The sequence below is a fragment of the Maniola jurtina genome, chromosome 3 (genome assembly GCF_905333055.1).
Source record: "Maniola jurtina chromosome 3, ilManJurt1.1, whole genome shotgun sequence".
NCBI classification, from domain to species: Eukaryota; Metazoa; Arthropoda; class Insecta; order Lepidoptera; family Nymphalidae; genus Maniola; species Maniola jurtina.
The window spans coordinates 12,013,704-12,036,231 of NC_060031.1; the positions used below are offsets into that span (position 1 = coordinate 12,013,704).

The following is a 22,528-nucleotide window of genomic DNA, read 5'->3' on the forward strand; positions in this document are numbered from 1 at the left end:
TCATATATCTAAAGTGAAGACTAAAAACTATCCTGAGAAACTATCGCACTTTGGTCAAATTTTTGTAGGGAGAGCGGTATCTCTTCTAATCTCAAGCATTTTGTTCTGTCTTCAGTCTTACTATCATCGAGCACGAATTTTTTACGCCCTGTTCGCCACGTAATATAAACGTACAGCTGTCTATGATATTTATAATATCGTGTATAAGTATGAAAGCAGTCCGTTAATCTTCGAACGAAAGGAATTATAAATATAATGTGGCTGTTTCGATGGTTGCTGGCGCATTAGTTACAATCATGAACTGTATTATATCTTTTAGAGACTAATAATGATACGTAGCGCCCCGGCCGCCGTTTGGCTGGTCTTGGCGGGGGCACTGCCGTGCCCCCTGATTTGAAACGAATTCAATGGTCAGAAATATTAAACGAATGTTTTCACAGAGCATGTATTTAAATATGTGTGTATACCTACTTATTTCATACACCTATTACGTACTGCACAATAGGTGAATGAAATAAGACCCCCTAAAACGTTACTGATCGGAAGTTCGCAAAGACAGAGGTCGATAGACTGATGGAGTGGAGAGGGAATTAATGTTTTTGGAAATTAACCAAGCTCTGAAGAGCTTTAATGTTAGAGATAGTAGAGAAGACTCAACCTGTGTGAAACAAGGTGAATCAGCGAGTATAATATTACTATACCTAAACAGTATTTGTCTTGAGTAGTAAATTATTGGGTATCAAATCAAATCAAATAGATATTTTGTTTTTAATAGGGACCATTTGACATTAAAGAGTTAAATAATTAGGTACATCATTTAACCAGAGTCGATAAATTAAGGCGACCCTTCACCCGGTTCCGTAATAAATGTAGGTACACTCAGAGTTACCCAGAATAATAATTTATTTCTAACTTTCCGGCAGTGACAAAACAGGACAGGAAGGAAATAATAGAAATATAGCTCGTTTCATGAAATATAGACAGTAATAACTCTAGCGAAATTTTGAGAGCTGTGGTGATTTAATAGAATAGCTGGCTTCTGTGTCTTCAACAATATTTTAAGATATGAATGAGATTTTGTTTGTTTGATAAGAAGTTGTGGCAATGATCTATAACGGCCATAAAAGTCTTCAGGCCGCAGAACTTTTATTGAGGAGGAACTTTAAAGGCTAAAGTTAGTGTGATGGTTCTACCTGTAGATCTGCCTGCTGGTTTTATTGTGGATCTGTCAGCTATTTCGATGGACTCTGTAAGTATTACAACCCTCACTTTTTTCTTCGATGACAATGAAATACTTAACAGCGTTTGGCTGCGATTTCATCTAGTGGTAAGTGATGATGCCGTCTAAGATGGTGGATGGAAGGATGGTAGAAGAACTGAGTATGGTAGTTTTAATTAAACCCATACCCATAAACGGCTTTTGTTCGGCTTCTTATCGTAAGCCTTAATAGCTTGCAACACGGGCTATGAGACCTCGCATCAGGCCAAACTGGAGCCAATTTAGAAATTCTTACCCTACCGAGAATCGAACCTAGAACTTTACAATTATGAGACCACAGCAACAAAATAATTGCTCTAAAGTTGATTTCGCAAATCCATCCACAACTAGTTATAGTACAATTTTATTTGAATAAAAAATCTTTATATTTCTATTTTCCAGCTAAGTACATATTTAACCATACATAGTTGTAGGTAACGTAGAACTTATAATACCTTTAAGAATTTAATCAGCACCTACTTAAAATTTTCTATGGGCTTTTAGTCCATTAAGTATATCCCAAAGTTGTAAAAAAGAAAAGATAATATAATTAAGAATTCAAGATGAGCTCTTGGTAAGTGTACTTTGTCTTCGTCTTGTGCTGAAGTTTAATGAAGATTGGCAATTATTTTCGCCATTTTCACTTTAGATACTGCAGCCTCTGAATAACGATTAAGTAGATCGTACCTACTTCTGTGTAAAGAGCTATTTACACCACAAACCCAAAGAAAATCAACGGTATAAGTATTTCTAGTATCTACTTTAAATATAATCACACAATCATGTTATTTGTAATCAGTTAAATCATTCCCATATTAGAAATTAGTACAGTTTTATGAACGAAACAGCCAGTATATTTTGTGAAGTTGAGTCGAGAAAAATATTTCCACCCCAACTTAACTGAAAATATTCTCAATCGCCTTAATCAATAAACTCCGGGAAACTTTCCGCTCAGTCGCAAACTCAATTAAAAATATTATATCACTTACTTTTCCAGGCCCTTAAAAGCTTCGCCGTCTACGACCGATATTCTATTTTCGTACAAAGTTAGAATCTCCAAAGTGTCCAGACCGAGAAAAGCCCTGTTGTGTATCGCCGTTACCTATAAACAAAATACCGCTTTTAGAAACTTAATTCTCTTAAGCTGCTTAGCAAATATTTTCCGAAATAATGTTGGGGATAAGAACTCTTTTATTACGACAGGGAAATTCTTATTTGTTTTTGTTTAGAAGGCGATTAATGGAAGCGCTGTGGCTTTGCAGTGTCAACCCTTAACAAACGATTTGTGTTAAGAGGGGTCTCTCCATCACTCGCTTCATACAAACGTAGTTCCAATTTCATTTGAATATTAAGCAACCAAAGTCCATGAAATTTTGCAGACATATTCTAGACTAGAAACTACTATCTATGTCTGTGCTTTTCCAGATTTCTGTTAAAATATTCGGTTTCAAAGTTACGCGGTCTTAAAAATTTACATACAAATATTTGAGCCCCTGTAATTTTAAAACTACATATTTTTAGAAAAATCTAAAACACCACAGACACAGATATTAGTTTCTGAAATATGTCTGCAAAATTTCATGGACTTTGGTTGCTTAATATTCAAATGAAATTGGAACTACGTTTGTATGGAGCGAGTGACAGAGAGACCCCTCTCAAGCTTTGTTATTTATGTGTAGGTCTAGCGCTAAAGTTGTGATAGTAATAACATTGCGTAGGTATAACGCGATTGTTTTTATTAGCTGATTTCATGTTATTCTTGTTTATGTTAAACTATGCATTTTAACCAGCAGAGAATGTCAGCCAAATGGTTGTGATTGCTATCCACTGTGTCTGATACTACTAAAACAGTACTAGTACTGTTTTTTTTGTTAAACCTTAGGCATGTTTTTAAATATGACTAACATATCCCTTTTCCGTTCAACTAAGCTTAGACCTAGTTCCAAGCGTAGTACAACAGAAGTCCAATGAGTTGGGTTTGAGCACACAACCTGTCGAGTTTCAGTCCTCTGTCTGACCGTTGAGGTATTTATTCTATGTTTTAAATTGAAGATTGCGATGGAAGAGACCTATGTCATGATAAGTTTGGAACTCAGCCCATTAATATACAAACACATTTCAAAAGTAAAAGCTAAGCAGAAGCAGAAATTCACAAAAAAGAAAACTAACTTCATGTAAAGAAAATAAAAACAAATCTTTTAAAAGTAAATTCCCAACTTTTTGTGTGCTCTAAATTTTTATTGCTTTGCGACTTTTAGTTGAAGAAAGTTTCTTCCGTCACCGACGCCCCTTGACACCTGAACCTTTTCCACGTTAATCTTCAAAGACTGCCAGGAAAATAAACCCACATAAGAGAAATGTTTAACGTGAAAACTTGCGATCGAGAATTCTCAAGCTTTTATCGATGTAATAAGTAATTTATGTGCTTGAAAATTGAAATAAAGGTGTAGGAGGGTCGCATTTTACAGAAACATAATAGCGAGCATGTTCTTTAGGTATGGCATGTGTAATATTTTACTTTGCCTATGAAACAAAATCGATAACCTGTCACATCGTCTCATCACGAATTCTGGAGGTCACTTTTACGTTATTAACCCATATAGATATTTTAGGCAGTTATTACAAATCGTTTGGACAGTAAAAATTATAGAATGCAGAGATAAAGTGAATCCATTTTTTGGATCGAATAACCGTCTTTAGGGCCGATTTTTTTATCAAATAACTTTTATCTTATTTTTTTGGGATAATAATTAAATATTGTGGCTGTATGGCACCATTTTCAAATATGAATTTTCTTGCATTTTTATTTGTTTTTGGTAAAGCAGCTGTATTTTTTTTAATTATGACATCTTTAAAAATAATAAAGCGTCCCGACGGAGTTCAGAGATGTTTTGTCGCTAAAACGGCGTTGCTACGGCCGTAATTCTCAGTTTATCGTTCTTGTTTAGTTCTAGGTATCGTACCTTATTGTGATTCATGTTCAGTATAAGCAGGTGATTAAGATGCGTGAAGGACGAAGTCGGGATCGTCGCCAGGTTGTTTTGAGACACGTCTAGTTGAGTCAGCTTGTTACCTAAAAAGGTGAAAATGATTTAACAAGTATTTTAACTGATTTATTTATATTGGTAAGGATTTTTCGAACCGGGGCTTATAGACCTGTGGATCTATATTTCGTTCCCATGACAACACAGCATTGAAGCCCGGTTTCCACTCAAGCGGAGCGGAGAGGAGATGTATTCAGTCGACCAATCAGATTCTTAATAGATGATGTAAAAAAAATCACGTCCTATTTTAAAATTTTGATTGGTCGACTGAACACAAAATCTCTCCACTCCGCATACCTTGGTGAACTCTTATAACTGAACTCCGGGTCCCAACTTGCAATCCTGAAACTGCAGAAGGCTTGTCCACAATAACCTCAAGGTTGGAGGACCTTTAATAATTATGATCTCTTAGTGCTTTTTTTTATTATGAACTTAGTGTCATACCTATCTTAAATGAGCTTTTTTGATTGACCCAAACTGTTTGTAAGAACTACAGCTAAAAGATGCAAATGCCCTAACCCATATTTTGTGACGTAGATACTTAGGTAAAGCTTTTAATTTCTCACCGATAGAACTAAGTGAAGAATCCTCTATAACTGCCAAGCTACTGTTGTGTACGGTAAGATGGCGGATGTCCAAACTCAGGAATATGTACGAAGGCAATTTTGCTAGATTGTTATGTCGTAGCTTCAGATAGAATATGATCATGGGCTTAGATCGGAGGGTGTTCATAGCCTGTAACAAGATAAAGGTATTAGGGCATTTTTAGGGTTCCGTACCTCAAAAGGAAAAACTGAACCCTTATGGGATCACTTTGTTGTCTGTCTGTCTGTCCGTCCGCCCGTCCGTCCGTCCGTCGTGTCTGTCAAGAAACCTAACGGTGTACTTCCCGTTGATCTAGAATCATGAAATTTGGCACGTAGGTAGGTCTTATAGCACAAGTACAGGAATATATTTGAAAACCGGAAAAAATATCCGAGTACGGTGCCCGAGTCTGACTCACACTTGGCCGGTTTTTTAAAAATGGTTTGAATTTGTTGGAAATTATATAAAATTATGAATTTGTCTGATGAGATACTTTGATAAATCGATATTTCACTCATTCGACGTTTAATGATTTGTTGCTAGGAGGCCAACTGGAGTGAATTAATTAGTAGAGTCAATTAAGCCGTAAAACAGCCAATTTGAAGCGGGGAATTAATTTTTTAATATATTTTAAACCTTATGTATGATATATATACCTAAAATCCCGTAAAACGTTACGGTACGTATGCTATCATAAAATGACTTCTAAACACCTATGGGCAAAAGAGGCCCGTTTTTGAGTTGTTTTACGTTTTTTCAGATAAAATGCGTATTTCTTTTTTTAATTAATTTTTAAAATAGTAAGGCATATTGCCAGCTTTTTATTTAATTTCTAAGTGGCAGGCATTTAATAATTGTGAGTACTAAAATTAAAATAATCCTTATAGATTCTCCGGTTAGGGCTCCGAAACTTTACCAGTTTCACAATTTATATTTTTTACTTTGACAAAAATGCTATTTTTCTTCTTCTATAAATCACAGAAGTTCTTGGCCTGCAGATTATCTCTAAAACTTCTACACATTCTTAGCGTAACATCCTCTATAATTAGTTGAAAATAAGCTGATTGGGTCGGAGGGAAACTCAATGCCTACTTTCTGTATATGCTGCTGTTCGGTGAACTCGCAGAGGATGTCGAGGCCGTTCTTCTTGACGGTACAGCTGCAGGGGGTGATGGTGTTTTGCGGAGGGCACTGCTGCGCGCCCTGCGGGTGCGCCGGCCTCGCGAGCAGCACCACGCAGCAGGCCAATAACCAACGTGGCACCATCTTGTTGTACCTACACAAATACACAATATATTAAAATATCAGTTAGGTAATCATTATATTGCACGCTTAACGAATAATTTAGTCATTTGGTATTTTTTGTATTAGGCCATTAGTGGAAAAAAATTCTCCCATTGGGGGTATTCCCACTAGATAAAAACATAGGGTTATTCAAGGGACCAACAAATTCCTTAAAGGCCGGCCCAACACATCGGCAGTACCTCTGGTGCTACAAATGTTCATGGGCGGCGGTAATCACTTAACACCAGGTGACCCGCCTGCTCATTTGCTCGCTATTATACGAGTATATATTAAAAAAATACTTTGCGTTTTAATGTTAAAATAAAACTCTTATTAACGGTGCAATTTTGAAATATCTCGGCAAAAGATTAACCTGCTCCACCCGAGGGTTTCACAAAGTTTCTCTACGAAACAAGTGTATTATCTTTTCATTCATAATTTTCCTGGCGAAAATTCAATTTTACTTTCGTGGCTTACAAATTGCAAGGTAATCTTGGATGTGAAAGGCCCGTTAAAAAACGTCTAATATAATTTATGTAGAAACGTACAACCTAACTAAGTACATAATTTGTTTTTCCTTAACTTGATCAGGCAGACTGGTTTTATCTACCTGCGAGATTTACAAAGGGACTAAATCCCAGTGTGGTTTTATTTGTATCTTTTTAGTGTCGGGTTTTCGTTTAATCGAGTTTCAAAGTCACTTTTTAGTGCCAGGTTTTCGTTTCATCGAGTTCAAAAGTCTCTTTTTAGTGTCGGCTCAAATTTTAAATCATGACGGTACTGAAGAAGTATTCACTTCAAAAAAATTAGTAGCAACCCATTACGCAAAAGATCGTCAAAACCATAGGTCAAAACAGAGCAACATGATTTTAATCAAACCGCCTACCTACCAATAACGGAGTTTAGGCCAAATTGAATTGTAAGACATAATTAAACAGCGTCAATTGTCAAAACTAATTAACACGGAATTGGATTTCGTGTCATCTCGGAGGTTCCCTTTGATCTATTCTTGCAAATAGCAATACAAAACCATTAATTTACTTGGATTAGATATAAAATAAAGAAAGTGGTGATAGCCCAGTAGTTTGGACGTCTGCCTCCTATTCCAGGCTTCAATCCTCGGCACCGACCTCTTACTTGTCAGAGTTACCTAACTTGCATGATATTTATATGGTGATGATGATGATGATAATTATGATGAAGGTGATGAGATAAAACAAAGTAAAATATGAATTAGATTAATAATATTTGGCTGAGAAACGATTGAAAAATTAAAATTATTCTTTCGAGTAGGTATACAGTTATAAAGCTGGCAATTGATCATATTTTGAACTACATGTTACAATGGGAGCTTTCAAATTCTTATTTCAACTTTTGAAGATTTATCGATATAGAATGTAGTCGATGAATTCTTTATTGAAGAGTCAAAGTCACTAACAGTGAGCCGAGTCACTCGCTTTCTGAATTTTGACTTACAGCTATGTACAACTATACCGCAGCACAGTTCAAATACTCCCAAAGCCACCATGATTCAAAATTCATAGTCGCTGATCGTTCCTAACTGTGTTGGGGACAATACGCAGAGAAACTTTCACCTTTTATAAAATAACGAAGGTCTGGCACGTGCTGGCTCTTATACAAATAAATATTGTATTATATAGGTACATAAAATTAAATTAATTCCATTCATTCTTTACTTTGTTGCTCGTAAAGCTTTCCTTCAAAACATTTCTCCAAAAGTAATTTGCCCTAGATAGCAATCTTAACGAGCTTTTCTTTTACATTTGCTCACTTGGTATTAAAAAAAAAACGGCCAAGTGCAAGTTGGACTCGCACACAAAGGGTTCCATACCACCATTCAAGAAATAACCTTTTTACCAATTTTTCGTTTTCATGGCAACATTTTGAAATTTTTGTTATTTGTTGTTATAGCGGCAATAGAAATACGTTCTGGGAAAACTTCAACTCTACCTATTACGATTCACGAGGTACAGCCACTGACAGACGGACGTATGGACAGACAGACAGATGGATGGACGGATGGACAGACAGATTGACGGACAGTGGAGTCTTAGTAATCCCGTTGGCCCCTTTGGATACGAAACCCTAAAACTAAAACGCCACGTGGATAAATTCGCGTATAACCGCTAGAAACTATTATAAATAATTATAGTTGTGCGATACAGCCTTCCGTTTTGGCGAAGGTCGGAAGCACGAGTGGGTAAATCACGAAGCGGTTCAAGGCTCCTGTGGCGTTACGATTTATATTCATTACAGACTACAGTGTGTGTTTATATTATTTGCTCTACCTCTTATATTATCCAGGAAGAAGTACATCATCCTAATCATCATCATCATCAACCCATTGCCAAGTCACTACTCTCTCTCAGAATGAGACTCCCCTGTCATAATGAAAATGGTTTGGCCTAGTTTACCATGTTGGCCAAGTGCGGATTGGCTGACTTCACACACCTTTGGGAATATTTTCACGGGTTTCCTTGTGATGTTTTCCTTCACCGTTGAAGCAAGTGATATTTATTAATTTCTTAAAATGAACATTACTCCGAAAAATTATTAGTTTGACTTTTTTGTAAGTTTTCATTCCATCATAATTGGTAAATGATTTTTCGGCTACTTTTACTTATCCGATTGAGTTGAAATGCAGACACGTGTGGCTTTTATGACAATAGATTGTACTATTGAGCATGTCTCATGATACTTACATACATACATACACACATACATACATACATGCATACATACACACACAGTGCACTGCTAGAACACGGAATGCCCTTCCGGCTTCCGTTTTCTCCGTCAGCTACAGTATTGGGACGTACAAAAAATAAGTGAATAGGCATCTATGCAGCCGGGTTCCATCTTAGGCTTCATCATCACGTCTTATTTGGTGTAATTGCAATCAATTGCACGCCATGTTGTTTGCGCATAACACGGTTTTATTGTGACCTAACGATAAAACCATATGAGGCAATTCGATTCGCCTTCCTAATATAATAGACGCCAAGCTGTACTCACGTGATTCTGTATTCGTCAGGTCGGCGAGTAGGGGAGTGCCGCGCTCATGAGGCACTAGGTCATGTTCTTAGGCATCCTCTGGCCACCCTGGAACAAGAATACCCCGTGTTATTTAATTTAAAAAAAATATACACCAATCGTGACGGTACAAAAAGTGGCTGGATCAGATAGGTGGATGATCGGGTAGGTACTATTAATGCTACTTTATATAGAAAAATTCGTTCATTTTTTTTCAGATTTATTGATCTCAGCCGCCCCGGCTTCGCTAGCGAAGAATATTTGAAATTTATTAGTTAGTTCAGGTCTACTTTCTAAAGAAGAGCTTCATGCACATTCTTAAGTAGTGGTTTCTAAGCTAAATGAGGTCCATTGGATCATAATCATCATCAATCCAGCGCCTGCCCACTAGGCACGGGTCTCATGGTCGCACGGTTTTGGTCATAATCCACCATGCCGGCCAAGTGCCCAGGCTGCTAATCATAAACAATTACCTAAATATTTACTATATTTAATTTTTTTATTATATTTAATTATAGCAACATAATTCCCGTTGAACTCTTACAAATACCTAACTACACAACTCACCCACGCTTACGTTTTTTTAATTAATTGATGTGTAAAGTTCAAACCGCTCTATCTTCGAAGACCCTACCTACTAAGAAAGGATTTTCAGAAATAGCTCTATGGAACACGAAGCATACTTCGCTTTAATCCCCAAGAAAAAGCAAACCATAGAACACGTCGCATGATACAATTTACACAGGTTTTCTCTTTAGATTGCGGATTAGAGCAAGTAAGCTTGTTGGGTCAGTCTGGTAACCAAAGTAAAGAAAAATCTACGAAAATCACTCTGTATTTGTAGGTATATACCTACCAAAAGTTAGATCAGTCTTGGAAACTTCAAAGTATTGATGCAAAGTACACAAGAAATGCAAAGTCCCTTGTATATAAAGTACGTGTACATACCTACTTGAACAAATTACTTGTGAACTTAACACTCTGGTATCTTGTTTTACGATCCACTATGAAGCATATCCTCAAAAGGTTGAACAGTCACAAAAAGTTTCATAAAAATCACAAAAAGTTGCACGAAATCACGCAAAGTTACATGAAACCACAAAAAACACTGCACATAACCATGTCTATGATGAAATTCTTATACAGTTCTTTCTCGGACGCTCAACCACTCGCAACATCGTCATAATTTTATCACCACTGATTGATATTTAAAGGGGGCAAAGTTTACAGTAAAAACTACGCAAAAATTTATTAACTCCGTTTAAAATACAATATCTTTACTCGATAAACGTATATTTGGAGGTGTTCGACGCACTTTCAGTTTGTAAAGATATTTATATGATGGTTGGTTACGTGACTGTTTCGCAGATTGACAGCGACTGCCCAGGCCCCTTCGGATCATCCATTATCATTTGATAGCCCATCTCCGTCCCCGAGTCATTGTGCGAGTAATCTCATTTTGTGACGAACTGCCGGTTTACGGCTTACGAGTGACTGGGAGAGTCGGTGAACCCTGGTTTAGGATTGTATTATTAGATTATTGATAATCATGTTAGAAACATCAGCGGCGTAATAATTGGGGGACTTATGGCCTGATTACAACAGTGCAAACCTAGTTCTTTTCGTATGCTTCGTAGTTAGTACCTAGCCGTGGCCATCAAACCCGGAAATTAAATCACTTCTAATCATTACATTCTGTGATATCACTCAATAAAACGAAAAGTTCTTACACACTGAATCACTTAGCAAGAACCAATTAAAACTCTAGGAACTAGAAATCTGTAATTTTGCATTAAAGATAAAGATTCCCTTTAGAATAACGCCGGATTTTCCGAAATTTCCACGAGAGCAAAGCCGTGGGCAGTTCCCACTTATACCATACCTAATCATCATACTCAAGAAATGAAATTCAGTAAGTACGTTTACTTGTGAGTCGCTGACAGGAGCTGCAAACCCGCCGCATTATTATTTGCAATGAAACCCCATTACTGGACACAATAGAGCATAGAATGAAAACATTTTTTCAAGCAATTTACAAGTTTTGTAAAAACTCCAATGAAAATGATAATAATGGTAATGTAGATAAACAAAAAACCACTCAAGTGCGAATCGGGTTCGCAGATGAAGCGTTTCGTACAAGATGTAACGCTAAGTATGTAGCTACTTTAAAAAAATTACATGGTGGCATTTTGATTTATCTTTTTTATTTTTTGTTATAGTGGCAATAGACCTACACAATCTGTGGAAAATTTCGACGCTCTAACTATTACGGTTCGCGAGATACAGCCCGCTGACAGACAGATAGGCGGACAGCGGAGGCTTAGTAACAGGGTCCCATTGGCACTTTTCGGGCACGGAAACCTAAAATATGTACCTACATATTTTTACCTCCCGACCCAAAAAGAGGAGTGTTATAAGTTTGACGTGTGTATCTGTGTATCTGTCTGTGGCATCGTAGCTCCTAAACTAATGAACAGATTTTAATTTAGTTTTTTTTGATTGAAAGGTGGCTTGATCGAGAGTGTTCTAAGCTATAATCCAAGAAAATCGGTTCAGCCGTTTGAAAGTTATCAGCTTTTTTCTAGTTACTGTAACCTTCACTTATCGAGGGTGTTATATATTTTTATTTACACTTGTGAACTTTGGTATAAACGTAAGAAGCACGATACATAGCAGAGCGCGAGGGTAACGGCACACGACTGCAGCAATGCGGCTCCTACACGCGCTTTATAGTTTAAAAAAACTTAAGAGTTTAACATGCCTATACGTTGCCGTCCCGCGTTGTGCTAAACTTTGAAAGTGGGAGCCTGAGCGCGATCAATAAATAGTTCCTTCGTAAAACCGAACTAGGTACCTAGTACCTACTCATAGTATTGCTAACACTATTATAATACCACTAAGTACATCAATAATTATTCCAAGTAGGCACTACCTAGTAATGAACTTGTGAACTCATTAGACCTGCTAATTCTCAGTCAAAGTATGATGTGTTAATTAATTAAGAAGTAATTCAAAATATTAGATTAAGAGTTTTTCTATTTTCTACTTGGAATAATTTAATTAAACTCGTTCAGATTGTTTATCCTGCTAATGACTACGTTAATTAGCTTAGCAAAGAAGACCCCTTACATTGTGTGTGGTATAGGTATGTACATATTTATTTATATATTTATGCGTTATTGACGGAAAACCTTGACAAAGCCGATGGCCAAAGCTAGTAACCACTACCCATTTCATAAATCCGAAAGTGTATTAGGATATTTTGTACTTCACTCACGCCGCAACGGAGTAACGGATCAACGTTTTTTTTTTCTATAAATATAAGCTACTCTTTAACCCTGAAAATCAGGAAGTTACTACGGGACTTTTTAAAACCAAAAGCCAAGCGGACAAAATTACGGACATCATGTAGTAGTTACCTATACTTTTATTGGATTTCTACTGAAACACATTCATCTCCTTTTTGCAGATTATATTATAACTCTGCCTATCCACACTTGGCCAGCTTAGCGGACTATGGTTTAAACTTTAAATCTTTCTCATTTTGAGGGAACAATTGTGCTCAGGCTGGCGACGCGATGGTTTATCATTGTGATATGATCATGATGATGTAGATTATTAATGTAAAGGAAAATATCGGACTTAGTCTGTGTAGCTGTTTGCTGGCGAGCGTGCGGTGCCTTCTTGGAGTGTTTTTTTTTTTGTTAAAAATGGCCGATTTTTGTGTTTTACTGGTGTTTTTTGGTGGTGGAACTGACTGGGAAACGCTCCAGGGGGGCGCCGCGCGTTTGTCGGCGAGCGCCCGCCGGCACAGACGAAGTCCATACTTGTATAGTTTCCCTAACTTGTAAATAACTGACATTGACTAATCTGTGTAAAGCCAGACGAGAGAAGAAAAAAAAGGAAAATATAAAGAAATGCCTGAATAGGTATAGCAACACAATTACCCGGCTGTGTATAATGCGCCAAGGACAATAGTCACTTGACTCTGCGCCGCTATTGCACTGCCTGCTCCTGACATTTTACTGTATTGTAAAACGAAAAGAAAAGTTTTCCAAAACATTTATAGCATGCTAACCTAACCGCATAGATTGTGATTCGATAAATATAAACCAACGTAAAAGTAGTAACACTTTGAACGTTTAACATACCAAATTAGATGGTAAGAGAATGAAAGAATCGGTCAAGCGCGAGTCCGGCGAACTCCGGACGGATAAGCGAGTCCAACTCACACAATGACCGTTTATTACAAAATATACCTAGATTAAAATTTTTGTGCAAAAGGTCTCAAATAAATTTTTTTCTTTATAAGTGTAGCTATGCATAAGCAAAACACATTTACGATTGCAGTTACATTGATAAGCTATAATCATTTCAAGCGTGTTTACATTTTTATTACCACAGTAACTAAGGCCCCACGTGCAGTGCTATGATTGTACCGCTATGCATGAAATACATAAAACTTTAAACCGATATACATCACGCCATAAACAACGTTATGGCTGCTATTAGATGCAAGTGTTATGGCAAGGCGGCTATTTCAGCATACATTAACAGCGTTATTGTACACTGGTAACTACTTACTATGTATTGAAAGGATCAAACGTATCCCTATTGATATTGTAATAAACGCGAAAGGATATTTGTTTATTGCTTTGTCTTTCAACCACGTCGTAATGGAACTACGTATCAATATACATATTTTATTGATCATAGGAGCAACAAACCTTCCTTTTCTAGCAATGTTAATAACGTACAAGAGTAAATTAAAAATTTATAACACCCCCGATAAGTGAAGGTTACAGTAACTAGAAAAGAGCTGATAACTTTCTTAGAGTGTTCTTACACTCTAGATCAAGCCACCTTTCAAACAAAAAAACTACATTAAAATCGGTTCATTAGTTTAGGAGCTACGATGCCACAGACAGATACACAGATACACACGTCAAACTTATAACACCTCTCTTTTTGGGTCGGGGGTTAAAAAGAAAGACATGCAGATACACTAAATTTAGTTTAGAGACAAACAAGAGAATCGACGCCATTGGCTACTTTTTATCCCGGGAAAACAAACCAGTAAAATGGCATGCCATTTTAATCTTGCCTTCAAACATACCTACAGCAACAGATCCGCGTAAATTTTTGCGTAGAGTGAGATAGCCTATTTTATTTAGGAAAAACAAAGGGTTCCCTCAGGTTTTTTAGAACCCTAAATCCACGCGAAATTTCGCGAGCATTATGATCATGAAAAAAATATATAATCCTTACTAATATTATAAATGCGAAAGTGTGTCTGTCTGTCTGTCTGTCTGCTACCTTTTCACGGCCCAACAGTTTAACCGATTCTGACGAAGTTCGGTACAGGGTTAGCTTATATCCCGGGGACGGACATAGGCTTTTTATCCCGGAAAATCAAAGAGTTCCCAGGGGATTCCTAAAAACCCATCCGCTTAACTGATTTGTATGAAATTTGGTACCGAGTTAGCTTGCGTCCTTGTAATTGATATAGGCAACTTCTTAGCTCGGAAAATCAAATAGTTCCCACGGGTACTTTAATAACCTAAATCCTCGCGGACGAAGTCGCGCGTCTAGTTATTAATAATAATTATTATTTAATTAAAATAATTATAAGTATGTGTACTTACGTCGCCCGATAGTTGCGTCAGTAGTGCATTAAGACTAATTATAACTAAGCAAATAATAATATTAGTGCCAAGCAACTCTCAAGACTCGAATGCTACAGGATTGTTCAAACCGAGATAATTAACTAATGTTCGCTCGAATGTAAACGGGAACGGCGCTGTCGATGAACGATCGATAAACGTGTTAAATTTAACTTTATAATTGACTAACTGACTTGCCCTGACTTCGCGCGTTTGGGCTTACTTATTCTACAAACTGAAGTTTTATCTAAATTATGTGCTATTCCTTCCTATATACCTTCCACCTGATATATTCTAAATGATAGTGAAAATTGCGAACCACGTTGGGACTTGGAATGTGACAAAAATTCAAAAAATCTTTATTTATTTTATGTAAGTAAGTAAGGACAAATGTCCAATCCTACATATATCTTGGTGCTTTAATCTCGAACAATGGGGGCTGCGTAGAAGAAGTAAAGCGGCGTATGGCGATAGCGAGAACTGCAATGGACAAGCTAAAGAAAATATGGAAAAACAAAAACATCACAAAAGCTACGAAGATCAGACTCGTTCGGACACTTGTTTTTCCCATTTTTCTATACGCTGCGGAGACGTGGACTTTGCGAACAGTCGAGAAGAAGAAGATTGATGCTCTGGAGATGTGGTGCTGGAGGCGAATGCTAGGAGTCTCATGGACTGAATTTCGCACCAACATCTCTATACTCCAAAAACTCGGCATTAAACAACGTCTTTCGGCGTTAGTACAGGGTCGCATACTAAAGTTCTTCGGACATGTCTCCCGGCGTGAGAGTGACTCCATTGAGCGTCTTGTGGTGCAGGGCAGGGTGGAGGGTACCAGAGGGCGAGGAAGGAGAGGGACCGACCAAATTAAGACTGCTGTGGGCGGTGCCGTGCACGAGTGTACCAGAATGTCGACCAGCAGGGAGAAGTGGCGAATGCTCGTGAGGCGTGTAACATCTGCCCCCCAAAACGTCACTTCATGATGACCACGACCGCTCTGCCAAGAGTGTTGCGACAAAGAAGAGAAGGACAACTGATGAGTTTCCTCACGGTTACGGTTATGACGCAAGCTACAACTATGTAGCCTAAATTTGTAAATAATTGGATTGGATTAGCAGCTATATCCAACCGTTTTTTTCTATGAAATGATTACGCTGTAGTTATTATATTATATTTTATGCGCTGTCTCTCAAGCAAATTATGGGTGGCACAATAGTTTACTTAAACCCGGAGAGCCGTGGCCGGCGGCTTTATTGCGTAGATAAATGATCCACACTAAGCTTACGGTGCGGATAAGTATAATTACCCTATTAATTAAATGAAGCTCATAAAATAAGGTAGATTAATAAAATTTTACTAAATAATTACGTTACAGCAGCAAAAAACCAATTATGAAGCGGCTGACACGTTGATTAACGTTCATCGATTATGCCGGTCCCATTTTCACTTAAGTGAACTCAGCCAGCCCATTAAGTCGGCTTGCTCATTCCGGGAACACCCTTGTATGTATTAACAGAGCAACACTCATTTACTCTGTTCCACAGGTTAATTGTTTTCTTGCCCTTGACTGCGATCTCACCTGATGGTATGTGATTTCAAAGTTTGAGATGTAAACGGGCTCACTTGGATGGGATAGCTAATACGTAATAATACGTGAGTAGATATAGCAATAAAAATCAGCACATGCTTCGAATCGAATACAGAACCTGCCATTACCTATATGGACAAAATTTGGTACAGGGTTAGCTTACATCCCGGGGACGGACATAGGCTACTTTTTATCCCCGAAAATCAAAGAGTTCCCGCAGGATTCCTAAAGACCCATCCATTTAACCGATTTGTATGAAATTCGGTATTGATTAAGTAGCTTGCGTCCCTGTAATCGAAATAGGCAACTTTTTATCCCTGAAAATCAAACAGTTCCCACGGGATCTATAAAAATCTAAATCCACGCTAACGAAGTCGCGGGCATTCTCTAGTATTAAAATAAATAGCATTACAATACATATTTGAAATAAATATTTGTACCTAGCGCAACATTCAGAGAGGAAATGATATCACCGGGAAAATGTATCTACTCTGAGAGAATAATTGATTGCTAGTTTAACACACTCGTATCTGCAAACTGCTGTAATCTGTAATCCATTAATTTTATTTGCTAATCAAATTAATGCTTTAGTAATGTTAACTTTAGCTTTGTTTTTACTACACTATTTACACTAATAAATTTAATTACCTACTAGCTATTGCCCGGCAAAAGTTGCGACTTGTAATCTACGTTATGTTTTACGTAGGTAGGTACGTTGTACGTACCATATTCTGTTAGAAATATGTCAGCAATAACTAAACAAAGTTTCAACTCAATCGGATGAATGATGCACTGGACGTATTCATACCTAAAGGTAAGGTTACCTAAAGTTAGTAATTATTATGGTAAGAGATTGAGTAGCTACTTAGTAGGTACCTAAGATAATATTTAATAGTATAGAATGGCTGAGAATAGAACAAAAGGTCAGCGAAAGAGTCCATAAGAAGAAACTAAAAGAAGACTATTAGGGACTCCTTCGCTGACTGACTATAGTAGATTTTAATAAATTGTAAAATAGAATTAAGAATGGGATAATATTTAATATTAGAGATTAGGCTTAGGATAAAAGTATTGAGCGCAAACTCGCCAACAAACTGGGACGCAATTTGGCGGAATATATTGTATAAGGTTTTTTTGTATGTACCTATTTAAATTAATAAATAATAATAAAATAACGAACTGACAGAAAGAGGCCAACAAGATTTACCTTATAAAAACACCTAGAGATTTTTGAATTTATTGAGAAGCAAACATAATTAAAACGTGTGATGCACCGAATGCCGATGTCCATATGCTAAAAGCAGCGTTTTAATTTCCTTATAGATTAGGTGATCTTACAAAATTATGAGCAACAATTTCTCTTTTCTTTTTTAATCCAAGCATTATAACTTTACTATTTTACTTAAGCTATTTACTGTGAAAACCTGTACAAATGCAATCTATATCTGTGTCAAGTTCTCAAGATCAAGTTTTGTTTAGTCCTAAGTATGTAACAAGCAGACAGACACACTTGCACACTATGTAATTACAGATTACAATACCCCATAAATGTCAAGTTAGGCACAACATTATCTATCGTGATTTGTGATAGTAACTATATGATAAACGTGCATCGTTTATGCCCTTCCAATTATTTTCACTTAAATGAACACTAACTACTACGTAGTCGTAGTCCATTGACCAAGTTTGCACAAACAGTGTACATTGGGCACTCGAGGCTCGAGGCATAATGAATGAGGATATAAATCATTTTCCGCTTATATGAACAAATCTTCAATATCACTAGGTATCCCACTATAAGTGCGAATAAAAAGTTGTCCTTCAATAACGCAGTAAAAGACTAACAAACTCGCGTAATTTTTTGCATGGATGGCTAAAGAGCATGAACTACTTTTTAACTTTTATGTACATATTCCATACTTTTTAATAAACCTAAATCAACGCGGGCAAAGTCGTGGGTATCACCTAGTATATTATATGAAGGGAGAAATTAGCTAACATGTAACTGACAACAAACATATCAACATAAGCTCACACCGCTAGGTGTCTAGAAACTAGATTTTGCATCTAGGTTCCCTCTATAAATTAGTCACCACAAAAAAAAGTATTTTCAGCCACAACAACTATTTATGCATAAAACTACACCCGAAAGCAAGGAACAACAAGTTCAATTTGCTATAGTCCGTCAAAACAGAAAAATATTTCAGTGATGTTCGCCGCCCGTTCTAAACTACAAGTAGGAAAAGTAAGCCAACAAGCAAACAAGATGCACTCACCACCACACAACACCACACAAAATCTCCTAAACTCAACCTACGTTTCACTCTGGCACCCGAGCATCCTCAGTAGATGACTGACAGATTTCAGAGACAGAGAGAGATAAGAGAGAGTTGAGTAGATGAGTGGAAAGGACTGACAATGCACAATTGCAAAGTGGACTTCCGCAAAGTAACGACGACTACAGCTACCTACACACAAGGGATTATAGAACCTCCGACCTCTACAGCAATAGTCGCAAAAGGTCACACAAATGCTTGTACGTATTTTCAGTACACTGAAAATTTATATGACGTCAGCACCAGGAGTTAATCGTATCTGATGCGCTTAATAAATACTGCTAGGGTTGCCAGGCGTTTGACTGTAGCCGGACAGGTTTGACTTTTTACGGTCGGGCAAATATTTACGTGTCCGCCCAATTACACTTTTTGTAGATGTAGCTAACGCATTGTAATGTCATCATTGTCATGATCAACCCAATCCCAGCTCACTACAGAACACGGGTCTCCTCTCAGAATGAGAAGGGATTTGGCCATGGTCTACCATACTGGCCAAGTGAGAATTGGCAGACTTCACACATCTTTTAGTGGAGAACTCTCAGGTGTGCAGGTTTGCTCTCGATGTTTTCTTTCACTGTTAAAGTAAGTGATATTTAATTACTTAAAACAAACATAGCTCCAAAAAGCTAAAGGTGCGTATCCGGAATCGAACCCCAGACTTCCGATTTGGGACGGATGTCTAAACACTAGGCTATCACAGTTTTTTTTTTCATCGTAATGTAGGTACGTAATACCAAATGATGATAGGACTCATTTTTATGTTTAGAATTATTATTATTATCATTGATTGTTGTTAGTTATAATTGGTTAATTTTGGTTATAATACTGTAAAAATAAAGATTCGTCTGATATTTAGGGCAAAATGTCCGGCTTGATATAGTGCTGAGTCTAGCTTTTGTATTTTAAGACTTGGCAATCCTAGCTGCAGCAATACAACTTCATCATTTACTCCATTTCCAACTGAAAGATCAGAAAGGTCATAGGTAAATTACTGGTTTCCAATATTTTTTTGGTCTTTAAAAGTCCAAACACGACTGTCCTGTCATAATATTATAGTTCGATGCCCACCTTCCATCTCCATCATATGGCTCTTGTCGTTTTTTTTAAAAATTATTCATATAAACAGAACAAATGAGTTCAAATTCGACTATGTTGCAATATGCCATCAGAGTCCCAAAGTTCAACTTTCACCTCCATCATCAGACATGATGGTACTATAATTTCTATTGTCACCATACGTGTCTGCAAAATTCCTATTCGCATCGGACATTTGTTTATTAGGTATATGTAGCCGAAAGTTCAGTTAAAGTCCAATTTCGACGGAAAATATCCTAGGAACAAGTCAAACTAATAAAAAAGCTTTTAATAAAAGACCGAAAAATTTGAATGTCAATACCAAAATAAACGAGACTCAGCTATGTCACATCTTTAACAATACTCTCCAAAGCCAATTTTGAAGAGAAAGTGAAGCTTTTCAGAGGACCGCGGAAATGTGCTTAACTTGTTTACTGAAAAGCTTTTTCAGCGTATTTTGAATATAAAAGCTTTCGAACGATAAAGACAGCAAAACCATAGAGTAAAACAAGTTTATTCATTTAATTATAGCAGAATATTTAGTGTGTTAACTTATTTTGTAGACTCCGTTAGCTTCAAGCAAACGCCACTTTGATCTCGGAAAAGACATACGAGATAACCTTGTCCACGTAGAAAAAGTCGCATGTAAAGGTTGATTTATTTAGCTTTCTTTATTCCATTGTAATCAACAATGGATCTAAGTATAAAGAAAATGAACTTAGAAAATATAAGTCCTATTGTAATACCTTAAGATAGCTATACAAATTCAGCAGAGCCTAAACTAAAGAGACAATAGACTACCCAGATAATAATTCTGGTATTCAACACGGAACAGGAATGGAAAAAACTCCTTTGTGACCAAAGAAATTGGCTACTAATACAAAGTCAATAGTAATTATACCTTCTTGACTTTTCATTCACACTTTTGTTTAAGCCAGCGATTGTAGAGTTGCAACTCGGTGCTTCTAAGTAGCCTCAGATGAATAATAATTGAACAAATTAATACATAATATGAGTACATGAATGCGTGAATGAAAAGAGTTATGTCAAACTTAACTTAACGAAATTAAATACTTAAATGAGAGTATGAGGTATAATTTCGCAGTCTCAATTAGACCAGAACTAACGTTAGATTCACAAGAACTTTGCGGGGAATAAAAAAGGCACAAGATAGAGACATTGCAAATTCGACAGACAGATTCGACCTCATATTAAGAGGGGTCTCTCCAGATTTCTGTTAATATATTCGGTTTCAAAGTTACGCGGTCTTAAAAATTCACATACAAATCTTTGAGCTCCTGTAATTTTAAAACTACATCTTTTTAGAAAAATCTAAAACACCACAGACATAGATATTAGTTTCTAGAATATGTCTGCAAAATTTCATGGACTTTGGTTGCATAATATTCAAATGAAATTGAAACTACGATTGTATGGAGCCAGTGACGGAGAGAGCCCTGTTAATAAGACAGATCAAAGAAATACGAGTGATATTCTCTAATCCCTTACTCTATCTACACTCTTAATATGTAAATATTGGTTATTTACAAAATGATTAAGTATCGAGAGTAGGCAGTAAGCAGGAAGAGAAAATCAATATGAAAATAATATGATGAAATAAATACTCATTCAATCGAAAGCATATTTTGTATTGAACACAGAATTCAGCGAATTGATAAGGTGTTTTATTCATGACCTAACAAAAAAAGCGTTCGTTCACACCCTTTAAAGGGCTAAGGCACACGCGATACTTGTAGTATCAGCGATAAGCGATTGTACGACTGTACATCGCTTTTTGGCAAAAACTGCAACAACTCAATTCGATTGACGGCTTTGGCAACATTAGAGCGCGCTATCAAAATGACAGAGGCCTCACTAAATAGCTGTGAATATCTTTAAAATATATGCAATGTGAAATGTGCAAGCGTTGTGTAGCTTTTCAATTCCTTAAATTAAAAAAAAAACCTTTTTACATGACTGTCCAAAAAAACGAGTGTATGTATGTGAGTGTCTTTATTCCACCATAAATTCTAAATGCATAAACACATTTAGAGGCATGAGGTATCTTTAGAATCTTTAATCATCCCGAGTTCAATAATTTTATATGCTGAAGTTGCATGGCGCTATATTTAAATGTAAAAATTTTACTTTTGAGTTCGTGTTTTGGCAGGGTGGTCGTGTTTTTTTATTAAGATTTGTCCTTCTTTCGCTTTCTAAAAGTGTCGTGTGTGTTTTGGCCCTAAAGCAGTTTCCAGTGAAATGAATAAAATGAGTTGAACGAAAAATTATTCTCGGTGAGTTATGATCGCGAAAAAATATTTATCTTCAAAATGAATAACAAGATAATGAGGGCCAGAACGTGGCAGATCTTTGCGTGGGAAATGAAAACAGACACTTGTACAAGTTGTACAAGTATGTTTTATTATGAAATATAATTTTACTAGAGGATGCCCGCGACTTCTTCCGCGTAGATTTAGGTTTTAAAAGATCCCGTGGGAACTGTTTGATTTTCCGGAATAAAAAGTTGCCTATGTCCGTCCCCGGGATATAACTAACCCTGTACCAAATTTCGTCCGAATCGATTAAACTGTTGGGCCGTGAAAAGGTAGCAGACAGACATACAGACAGACACACTTTCGCAT

At 36.8% G+C, this 22,528-nt stretch overlaps 1 protein-coding gene across 5 annotated transcripts in view; it reads right to left on the reverse strand.

Annotated features, from left to right (window-relative positions):
- The window catches only part of LOC123879004 (protein artichoke), a 137,315-nt gene that overhangs the window by 10,981 nt on the left and 103,806 nt on the right, over positions 1 to 22,528 (reverse strand). For 2 of the 5 annotated variants that reach the window (XM_045926498.1, XM_045926474.1), the window contains 5 exons: positions 9,208 to 9,294; positions 5,980 to 6,163; positions 4,869 to 5,037; positions 4,222 to 4,331; positions 2,248 to 2,360 (listed from right to left, as the gene is read on the reverse strand). In XM_045926498.1, coding sequence (XP_045782454.1) covers positions 2,248 to 2,360; positions 4,222 to 4,331; positions 4,869 to 5,037; positions 5,980 to 6,153 — 566 coding nt within the window. In that variant the 5' untranslated portion in view covers positions 6,154 to 6,163; positions 9,208 to 9,294. Of the gene's footprint in view, positions 1 to 2,247; positions 2,361 to 4,221; positions 4,332 to 4,868; positions 5,038 to 5,979; positions 6,164 to 9,207; positions 9,295 to 10,173; positions 10,639 to 14,870; positions 14,968 to 22,528 lie in introns of those variants that run through there. The other 3 variants (XM_045926491.1, XM_045926482.1, XM_045926465.1) reach the window with 3 other exon arrangements.